At 43.3% G+C, this 11,621-nt stretch overlaps 1 protein-coding gene across 1 annotated transcript in view; it reads right to left on the reverse strand.

The window, feature by feature from the left end:
- The window catches only part of LOC107109844 (lipase member M-like), a 36,891-nt gene that overhangs the window by 12,021 nt on the left and 13,249 nt on the right, over positions 1-11,621 (reverse strand). The window contains exon 6 of the mRNA XM_015410553.1: positions 9,590-9,726. Coding sequence (XP_015266039.1) covers positions 9,590-9,726 — 137 coding nt within the window. The remainder of the gene's footprint in view (positions 1-9,589; positions 9,727-11,621) is intronic.

Consider the following 11,621-nt stretch of genomic DNA (forward strand, 5'->3'; position numbering starts at 1 on the left):
CACCCCGCACTCAAGGGGGTGCCTTCGGGACCGCTGATTCCCCATTGCCACCCTCTGTCCCCGACCTTGGAGAAAGGAGACGAGCCATTGAAGGGCAAGCCCCTTTATCCCCACGTAGACAGGTCTAACAACACCAGTGCAGCAACACCGCCACGATCCAGATGCCTACGGAGGTCGTCCGTCAGCGCAACCAGAACAGTCTCTGTCCCATGGCCTGGGGGGAAGCCGGACTGGAAGGGATCGAGGATGGAGGCCTCATCCAGGTAGCTTTGTAACTGTGCTGCCACCGCCCTCTCTATAAGTTTGCCCAAATAGGGCAAATTGGAAACCGGCCGATAGTTGGTCAATTCGGCCGGATCCAGGGATGGTTTTTTTAAGAGAGGGCGGACCATCGCTTCCTTGAGTGCTCCGGGGAATCGTCCCTCAACGAGGGACTTGTTGACAATCTCCCGCAGTGCACCTCGAAACCCCTCGTGGCCCGCTTTAACTAGCCAGGAGGGGCACGGATCCAAGTCGCACGTGGTTGGGCGCACTGATATGAACAACCTGTCAGTCTCCTCCAGGCTGAGTGGAGGAGACTGACATGCTTCTCATGGGAGTTGAGAGAGGTCTCAGTTGCGCTTATCACCCTGAGACTGATGGACAGACTGAGCGGGTTAATCAAACCCTGGAACAATATCTCCGATGTTTCACAAACTATCAACAAGATGATTGGTGTGATTTATTACCTCTGGCTGAGTATTGTTGCAACAACACTTGCCATGTGTCCATTGGCATGTCCCCTTTTAAAGCACTGTATGGCTATGACAGCCCTCCTATGCCTTTTCGGGGGGGGAGGACTTGGGGATGGGTGATGCAAGCATGTGGTGTTATTCTGAACCTACAGGAGGCATGGCCGCTCCTATGCAAGACGCTGGATGCTGCTAAGGCAGCCTATAAGAAACAGGCTGATAGAGGAAGAGTGGAGGGTTGGGCTCTGCGACCTGGGGACTTGGTGTATGTGTCTACAAAAAATATCAAGATGTTGCATCCCAGTAGAAAATTGGGGTGGAAATTCATAGGGCCTTTCAAAGTGCGAAGGATTATCAATGAGGTTGCTGTTGATGTTGAACTGCCTAAGAATTTGAGGTCCTTACATTCTGTATTTCATTTCAGCCTTCTGAAGAAACACAATGGGTCCTGCCCCTGGCGGGGGGAAAGTGTGCCTCCACTCCCTATCCTAGTGGATGGCCAGGAACATTACGAGATAGCTCGTATTCTGGACTCTAAGTTGAAACGTGGAAATTTGTTTTATCTGGTGGAATGGAAAGACTTTGGACCCCAGCACCTCGAATGGGTGGAAGTAGGGGATATTCGGGCCCCTCACATGCTCCGCACGTTTCATCGAACGTTCCTGGACAAACCGGGAGGTCTCCCGGCCTGACCGGGAGGTTGGGATGGGAAGTGAATTTTCGGGAGGGCAGTATGTTAGCAAGCTGCCAAATGTTCTGTATGTTCCTATAGGCTCCTACGTACCTGTGTATGGCAATGTACCTTTTCTGTGTTTCCCCCCCCCAGAGGTCCGTTCATATAACCATGTGCATATATTCATAGTTGCATTCTTGTTAGTGTACGCCAGGCCTGTCTGCTGTAACGTTATCATTTCCAAGGTCACAGGTGGTTAAGAGATGTGGACTGCTCTGCTCTGCTTTGTTTTAATGAGGAAACCGTGGGAAGTGTTAGGGAATAATAACATAGTTACCGTTGAGTTTCCGGGGGTTTGGGGCACGTAAAACTGCTTCTTAGGCGCGGGCGGGAATCATAGCTATTGGCCGCATTGATTATGAAATTGCTTTAACCTTTCCAACCCAAGTCCTTGGGGTTATTCTGAACAGTTCTTCTGTGCAGTGACTCATGGCTTCAATAAAGTAATACCTTTCTATAATTGTGTACTCCGTTGAATTGCGGTGGGACCTGACACAGAGGCTGGGAGAAAATGACCATGTCTTGTAAAGGTCAGAGGTTGGTGGGGGATTAAGAAAAGGATGGGACTGCTGAGTATCCTCTTATGGCACTTCAGAATAAACTTCTCTCCATAACACTGAGGAAAACTTAAAGAGGGTTTTTTTGGGGGGGTGTTTGTAGGTTAAGTGGAACATAATTGGATAAAAGCCACTTGTATCAACACCCACATACAAAGAGCCCACAAATGTGTAAGGTGAGAGAAAGGGGAAGAAATATGAAGGAGGACATTTAAATTTGAAATCTGAATGTTGATAGGAGAAGTGACCTCTCAAGGAAGGGGACAAACTGGAAGAGCTGGCCTTTGACCTGCATGGGACACATCTCCACTGAGTTCCCTCTCATCCCCAGATTCCATCCTCTCTAGGCACAGCCCCCAAATCTCCAAGAATTCCCCAAGATGAAGGTGGCAACATGGATACTATGCTGTAATGTCTATACAGGCTGTGAGGTAAAAGATTTTTGAAACCAGTTGCTGACTCGATTTTCACAAAGAAGATGTTCAAAAATCGAATTTACCATGCTCATATTCTCTTGACTCAAGCACTCCATGATAATCCTACTGATAATTTCTTCACTATTGCAAACGAGAAGTATTTCAAGTAGTTTGGTTTCTGGTGATGGCAGCATTCAGCTTAATGGCTTCAACAACTAAGAAGTTGGTTGCTTGGAGTATGTATGTTTCAGTGTCATTATGGCCACATGATCATTCATCTTTTAACAGAGAATGCATACAAAATCCAACTTCAGAATACTTTGTATGGAAAGTATTCAATCTTTCCCCATTTTGTTTGCCTGATTCCAAAGTCTTGCCCCCCCCCCATTATAATGTTGGGAAGGGCATGATTATCATTTTCTGAAAAGATCAGGAATATTGTTATCATATTGGAAAGAAATGTGAGGAAATTTCCATTACAATTAATAGAGGATGTGTTTATTTACTATAGGGAAATAGTCAGGTTCCTGGTGCAGATATATTTTAAGCAAATGCTTAAATTTCAGGCAACTTTGTACTCTCTCTGCTAAAGACCCCCCAGGTTTAAAGTGCATTTTAAATTTAAATGTCCCACTTCATATTGCTTCCCCTTTCTCTCACCTTACACAATTGTGGGCTCTTTGTATGTGGGTGTTGATATAAGTGCTTTTATCTAATTATGTTCCACTTAACCTACAAACACCCCCCCAAAAAAACCCTCTTCAAGTTTTCCTCAGTGTTATGGAGAGAAGTTTATTCTGAAGTGCCATAAGAGGATACTCAGCAGTAAGTTTGTAGATGTGGGAGAATATTTGTGACCAGAATTTTTGAATTTCTTTACAAGTCCACCAATTATTAAAGTAAGTGGCCTTTTCCCCACACTTTTCCCAACAGTAGGGAGTTGTATTTGGGATAATGTGTGTCAGTTTTGATGGGGTTAAGTACCATCTTGTGGTAACTTTAGAATTTATTTCCCGTATGCTTGAGACTTTGGATAGTTTATTCTGGGTCTGCCAGATTTCAGTCCAGTTGTCTTCAGTTAGTTGGACGTTTAGGTCTTTGTACCATTGATTTTGATAGGCAAGGACCGATTCTGTATGTACTGCTAGGAGGCACATATAAAGTTTGGATATTAGTCCCTTTTTTGGAGGAGGTTTTGATAGAAGTTTTTCAAAGTCCGTCAATGGCAATTTGCTGGCTTGTGAGAAGGACGAATTGTTAAATAAGCTTTGAACTTGAAGGTATTCGAACCATTTTTTAGGTTGTACTTCGTTTCTAGCTCAGCCTTTGTTAGTAGTTTACCATTTTGTAGTAGATCTTTAATTCTGGTTATTTTTGCTTGTTTCCAGTCGCCGAAAGCTGTAGAAGCGAGAGCCGGGATGAACCATCGTTGACTGGTGAAAGAGGTTAATTGTGAGCCTTTGTTTGTTAACTTGGATTTGAATTCGTACCATGTCTTTAGTGATGTTTTGAGAAAAGGGTTAGAAGTATAGGTTTCTGTTTCTTTAGGTTTATCGTGCCACATAAGTTCCTGGACTGTTGTCTCAGTAATATTTTTTCTTTCTAATCTTTCCCAGCCTGGGTTGCTAAGTTTATGATATTGCCTAATTAGTGGTGTTAAGATCGAGGCTTTTCTGTACAGATTAAGGTCAGGTAAAGCTAGTCCACCATTTCTTCTTGGTTGTTTCATTGTTGAGAAGGCGATTCTGGGCTGTTTCGAATTCCAAACAAATTTATTTGAGTTCTTTTTGCCACTTATTAACTTGACGATCTGGGATACCAATAGGTAGAGTCCTGAAGAGGTATAAATATTTGGGATCTCAATATTGAAATTCTGTCGTGCAAGGAGAAGTTGTTCTTGTTCCAGGAGGTTAGTGTTTTTGTGGTTTCTTCATGTAGAGTTGAGTGGGTTTTTTGCACTAGTTTGGAGAGGTCCAGAAGTATATTAACTCCTAGGTACTGTACGCTGTCCAATATCCATTGGAATGAGTAGGATGTTGTGATTTGCGTTTCGGTTCTCGCGGAGATGTTGATTGGAAAAATTTGTGTTTTAGTAGTGTTTACTTGTAGCCCTGATAACTAAACATTAGAGATCTGCATAGTTACCAGGATGATCCATAGTCCAGAATTAGGTCCCATCTTTGTACAAGGTTCCAGCCATGTGCTCAGCTCCAAAGCAACCCTTTGTCTCTCCCAGAGAGCACATGACAAGACAACAGCATTTCAGTGTCCTTCCAAAATGCAACCAGAACAGAGAGAAAGCAAGAGAAGAATCTGAGTTCTCCTGCAAGGGTCAGACAGTTAAAACCCCCAATCTAATTAGAATTAGCTGTGGCCATCAGCCAATCCCAGTAGGAAGGGGTTGTCTAACCTTTGGGGTTGTCATGGTAATGGGTGGGGGATAGGTTAGGTCTGGGGACCACCCTCTGCAGCAAAAGATCCCAAGAGTCCCACCTACCCATGGGCCTACGTGCCCGTTTGCATGCCCACTAGGGCATCTGCTCTTCTTCCAGCGTGTGAAGGAATGTTTATGGCAGGCTATAAAGCCTCTCTGACCAAATGGTCAGCCATCTGGCTTGCAACAGGAAACAAGGTATCAAAAAGACATTTCAGGGAAAGGCAGGGGTACACTCCAGGGGAGACATGAAGCCTATAGAATTCAATATTTCTATACAATTAACTCCTAGGTACTGTACGCTGTCCAATATCCATTGGAATGAGTAGGATGTTGTGATTTGCGTTTCGGTTCTCGCGGAGATGTTGATTGGAAAAAATTGTGTTTTAGTAGTGTTTACTTGTAGCCCTGAGACTAAGGCAAATGAACTGAGAGAAGCTTGGATTGAGGGCAATGAAAGAATTGGGTTGGAAACGTAGAGGATGACATCGTCTGCGAATAGACTCAATTTAAACTCGTGATCATTGATGGAGATACCTTTGTAGTCCCGGTTGAGACGAAGTTCACAGGCAAGTGGTTCCAATGCTAGCACGAAGAGGATCGGTGACAAGGGACATCCCTGTCTCGTGCCCTTGTGGAGTGAAATTGTTTCTGAGACGTCTCCATTGATTAGAAGCTTGGCTTGCGGTTTTTGGTATATTGCTCGTATCGATTTGATGAATGAGGGTCCGAATCCCATATGTGATAGTAAGGATAAGAGGAATTGGATTTCTAGGGAGTCGAAGGCCTTTTCGAAGTCAATGGCCATTAGAAGAGACTTGAACTTTGGATTATGTTGACAGTGGAGTATAATATCTATGGTCTTTTGGATGTTATCCGAGATATCTCTTGTTGGGATGAATCCTGCTTGGTCGCTCTGGATATATTCAGCAATGAAGGTGTTAAGACGAGTAGCTATGACCGGGGCAAAGATTTTGTAGTCTATATTTAATAGAGATATCGGACGGTATGACTTTGGGTCCGTTTTGTCCTTATCCTTTTTGGGAATCAAGATGACATTTGCCGTGTGCCAGGTTTGTGGCATGGTGCCTGATGTTAAGATGTCGTTGCATACCTTTAGCAGGGGTTGAGTAAGTATGTCACGAAACACCTTATAGTATTCCGGATGAACCCATCCGGGCTGGGAGATTTATTGTTTTTGAGAGATTTAATTGCAGTTTCAACTTCTTGTTGTGTTATGGGATTTTCCATCATCTCAATATGTTCAGCTTTTAAAGTTGGTATAGATTCAATAGATTGAAGATAGTTTGAGATCGATTGAGGATTTGGGTGTTGAGAAGTATATAGAGATTCATAAAAGGAGTGCAGGATTTTGATGATTTCACTAGTTTCCGTGTGCATGGTGTTTTGATTGCTCTTTAAGCATCCTATGTACCTTTCTGTACCTTTGAGTCTCCACGATAGTAGTTTTAAGTGTTTAGATTTATTGGTTTGGTAATGTTTCTTGTTATTAAAGTTTTCTTTTAGGATGTCCGAGGATTCCAGCATTTCTAGATTTTTTCAGACATCCAGTAAGCGTTTATAGACTTTTTTACTACAGGTGGCTTTATGTTCGGCTTCTAATGTCTTAATGTTATTCAAAAGTTCTTGTTTAATTTTGTGTTTTTCTTTCTTACAGGCTGACATTATGGCGATGCATTGACCTCTAAGAACTGCTATTGAAGCATCCCAGACGGTGTGTGAGGACACGTCATCAGTTGTGTTTATTTTAAAGTAGCTGACTATCTCTTGTCGAAGAGCATCTTATGCCTTTGGGTCGCATAATAAGTTTATTTAATCTCCAGCTTGGTTTTTTAAATTTGTTGTTTCCATTTCCAAGTGTGCATAATACTGGAGCGTGGTCTGACCATTTTTAAAGGCCAATACTAGATGTTATGATTTTTCCAAGCATTTCCGAGGAAACCAGTAGAAAGTCTATTCAAGTTTTAAATCTTGGAGAGTAACAGGTATAGTCTCTTTCGGACGTGTGCTGCTGTCTCCAAATGTCTACTAGTTCATGTTTTTCTAAAAGGTCCTGTAAGTGGCTGAATTTACGCTTGTAATTTGGTTTCTTGGGTGATGATTTATCAAGTTGTGGGTCTATAGTGTAGTTTAGATCACCCCCTAGGATAATAGGGCCAGTACGGAATTTATCCAATTTTGATAGGGTTTCCTGGATAAAAGAACATTGGTTGGAGTTCGGAGCATAAACTGAAGCAATAGTTATGGGTTGGTCATTCAAGACACCATTAACAAATATAAAGCGGCCAAAGTTATCTCTCATGCAGGAGTCTACTTTAAAATTTGTAGAAGCAGAAAATAAAATTGCCACACCCCTGGAGTTGCTGGAACCATAGGCTAGTAGTTGGGTCGGGAACCACTTGGAAGGCAGGGCATTGCATTCTTTTTTGATGTGGGTCTCCTGGAGTAGAACAATATTTATCTTTTGGGCTCGAAGATCGTTGGCAATTCGTTTTGCTTTAATTTTGTTTTTAATTCCTCTACAATTTAGGGTTAAAATCTTTATAGAATCCATGTTAAAATGGTGTAACTGGTTTTATACCACATATAAACAGTGCAATTTACAACATTAGGTGTCAGTAAATAATACCTAATGACCCTGTTTAAATTAAATATACCTTTATAAAGTAAATAGTTATGAGGCATCAGTCGTGTCAACCGTCTTGAACCTGTTGCATCAATAACACACATAGTTAACATTGGGTAGCTGTTCTCTATAATCCCTTTACCCCCCTCCCCCGTGCAGTGATCCATAGGAGAGAGCATCCGCCCATCTCCAAGCCCTAAGGGCTTTATATATAGGATCACTACTAACCCCCATACCAATAACAGTAATAAAGGAAAATGCATTGATTTATGGACTATGATCACTCTTCGGGACTCCCCCCCCCGCCGCCAAGTTTAAACATTAAAACATTTAAAACATTTAAAACGGCTTTCCAGCTTTGTATGCGAACATTTGCATGTCAGAAGTTTATAAATTTAAACAGATTAGTGTTGGTAAACAAGTTAGTAAAACAAATAAAGTCACAGTTCATAAGGTAAGTCTTTTACGCATGGGAATCTTACTCCACTTGGGAGGTGTAGCTTGGCGTGCTCTTTTTCTGTTGTTCTGAGGATCAATCTCCATTTCTGGAGATGTGTTGATGCCTAGTGCTATTAACATGACTTCTCCGGAGTCTAGGTCTACAGCCTGGTGAGTGGTGCCATTTCTCCGTACCTGCAAAGCTCCAGTTGGGAGCCATCTGTACTTTATCTTGGCCTCGTTTAAAAGGCTTGTAATTTTCTTGAGCGACCTTCTGATGTTCAGGGCTTCCGTAGGCACGTCAGGGAAGATGGCAACGCTTTTATCATTAAATTTGAGATTTGCTGCACTCTTTGCAAGCTGTAATATGTTTTGTTTCATTTTAATATCTAGGAATTCAGCAATTATATCTCTAGGGCCTTTTCGCTCTTTAGAGGATTGTGTGCCTAGTCTGTAGGCTCTTACCAGCACCGGAATGTTGTCGTCCTCAATTGGAAGTGTCTGCTTCATCCAGTTAGTTAAGAAGGAAATAAGGTCATCTTCCCTCTCAGCTTTCTCTGGGAAGCCTCTGTATTTTACATATTTCTCTCTTGAGCGATGTTCCGGGAGTAGGATTCTCTCACGGGCCCATGATTCCGAATTTTGTAGGCCTCGTATATCTTCATTAGTGGCCGTTGTCGCCTCTAGGGCCGTATCTGCAGTCAATGCTACGTTTTGTATTGAAACCTGCATAGCCTCAAGTTGATCGGTTATTGGTTTCAGAGCCTCGTTAATTGAGACGTGAATTTCAGCTTTAAGTTGCTTGAAAATGTCTATGAGGTCTTGTTTTGTGAGTGGGTCGTTGTTTAAGTGCGCCGGTGATGTGCTGGTCGCCATTTTGAATTTATGCGCTTAGGTTGTTCGAGTATAAATTGCCGGATTGAAAGCTCAGCGAGTGAGTTTTAAAGTTCACTTACTTGTTCAGTAAGGTTTTAAGCATCAATTAGGCGATTTGCCGGTTAGAAAGCCGTTTTTTGTTAGCGGTTTTGGCGTCAGGAACGAGGGGTTGCCCGGGAGAGCTCTCAGGAGGCTTCCGTCTCGTTCGCGAGCGAAGCCCCGCCCCTTCCCTCCCCCCGTTCTGTTTCCTGAGAACCACGGAAAAAACCAAACAGCAAGCAGACTGCAGAACAGACTTGTATTTCTGACATTCTCAGAAGTGAAATTATCAACGTAGGGAAATACCACTAGTGCCTTTTGTAGTATCAGATATTGTCTATCCAATCTTGGAAATATCAGGTCATCAGTTTCCAATTCCACACCTCTTACTATCATTGTGGCATGTTTGAGAAAGTAAAAGAAAGAGTTAATATTACTTTCTGTGAAACTGATTTGGTTCATTGAATGAGGTACAGGGATATCCATAGGAACACAAAGCAAAATGTGCATCACAACATATATGCAACAGAATTTACACCAATTTCAAGCAGTCATTTAAAAAATTAACACTTTGCATACACAGTGGTGAAGGTCCCAAAATGCGGTCAAATAGTGATCCAAACAAAAGAGCATTTTCCCATCACTAATGCACATCTTCAATTTTTGCTTGGAAAAATTGGATATGTAAAACATATCAGACTTATCATTATGCACATACCTTCAGAAATGCTGCTGGCAACCACAGTAGTTGTAAAGGTAGACTTTTGCTGTATCTGAATGTATATGCAGGTGCCAAGGCAAAAAAGATCTTAATTTTTTCAGCAAGCTGAGGCACCACAGAAAATGCCACAAAACCTGTCACAATGAGAAATTCCATTTTACATACTTACTTTCTTCGAAGTAATGCATTATTCTCAGACAGATGGCTGTTTAAAAACTTAGAATGCAAAAACAGGAAGAGAAATTGCACAATTAAAAAAAGCAGGACCCTGAAGAGGCAGCATAGAAATATTCCAAATCCATGAATAATTGCCAAACCTGTGAATTTTATCTGAACCAACCAAGTTTATGGGTGAAAACTGACTGAGGACTGTTTTTCCAAATTCAAAAATCATGAATTATTTTGGAGACATGAAAATCCCATGAAATATTCTCTTTAGAATGAATGAAAACTTTTTAAAGACAAGGTTTTACTCATTCAGAACACATAGTATAAAAGAAGAGGTCACAGTGTGGGGAAATGGGCCCCCCCTCTAGCCTGCAGTCCCTACTCCACCCTGCCCTCCAAGGTTTTTCTCAACACCTGGAGAGGCTTTTCTCCCTCCTAACCCACCACCACCACTTGACCTTTGCAGAAATTACCCCTGGGAGGGTCAGGACTCTCAGCTTCCCTTCCACGTTCTGATGCCTTGCCTCTGTGTCTCCCACTGCCCAGCATCTGGGCACCATGAGGACAGTTTACTGCCTTGTGCATCCTTGGAAGAATAGCCACTTGCCAACTGCCTGCCTTCCCCCGGCATTCGGCCAGCACATGGTCAATGGTTGCCTCCTTAGTTGAGAGGTCTGTCTGCTCTGGTGAACCCATCACAAAAGAGAGCTTCCTCCTTGCTCCCCTGAGTTTTATCTCCTCCCTTTTCCCCACCAGGTCAGGCCAGTCAGAGAAGCTCTTCCTGAAGATTCTAGACATTTTCTTCATGGAGTCTCTCTAGTATTTAATTCCTCCAAATCTCTGTTCTCTGCTTGAAGGGGGAGGGGACTTGACCATCCCATTGTCTAGACTTATTAGCATTTGTATGAAGGTGGGCTGTGGTAAGTCTAGAAAACAACTGAACTGACTTCCTCCGTTCCTGCTTGTTCTCTGCCCAGAGAGAGTGGGGGGAAACTTTTAAAACTCAGAGTGAAGGTTTTGTTCACTTCAAACCTTCAAAGACAAAATGCATTTCTTCACAGACAGCATTGAAGCTGTCATTGGTGACAGAGGGGGAGGAGCAGTGAGGGAGCAGGCTGCCCCTCAGCCTCTGACTACTTGCCTGTTTGCCTCCAGAGGAGAGGTGGTGGCAGAGTTAGCATCAGCAGTTGGCTCTCCAGCAGCACCTTTCAGTTGGCTCTTCCCCTTCCTCCCTGCTCACAGTAGGCCCTCAGTTGAAGCACCACTGACAGCGGGAATAGTCTCAGCAGTATTTTCTCATGTCCTCAGCCAGCATCGAGCAAAAGAATTTCTGCAGAATCTGGTTCAGTGTCTTAGCCCTTCTCAGATGCTCGACCCAGGTGCCATCATGGGCCTGAGAAAGGATGACTTGCCAAGCCTACCAGGGAGCCACCAACTGCCTAGTCTCAGTGGCCCTGGCCTTGGGACACTTTCCACAACAGCCCCAAGTCCAGTTCAAATTGCAGGAGCTGGGAAGTCCCTTGCAGAAGTTCATACCTTACTTCTTCCTGTGACTCTTGGCCGTCTGACATTGGCAGAATTTGTGGTTCCCTAGCCAAGCTTCCATAGGGTCAGCGGGGGTGGGCATCTGACCTCCCACCCAGGAGGGCCATTTGCCACTAGATGCCTGTGGGCTGTCTTTGGCAGCTGCCACAAAATTGTCCAGATTGCACATGGATGAAAGGCCAATTATCAGCATCCTCCAGTGTGAATGGTCTTGTTCTATGAGCCAGGGAACGGGTACCTTTTCCAAGATAATGATGGGGAAGGAGGCCTTATAATGGCCTACTTGAATTTAATTTCGTTGTACTGTGTACAATGA

The sequence above is a fragment of the Gekko japonicus genome, unplaced genomic scaffold (assembly GCF_001447785.1).
Source record: "Gekko japonicus isolate JY-2015 unplaced genomic scaffold, Gekko_japonicus_V1.1 scaffold3338, whole genome shotgun sequence".
In the NCBI taxonomy this organism is placed as follows: domain Eukaryota; kingdom Metazoa; phylum Chordata; class Lepidosauria; order Squamata; family Gekkonidae; genus Gekko; species Gekko japonicus.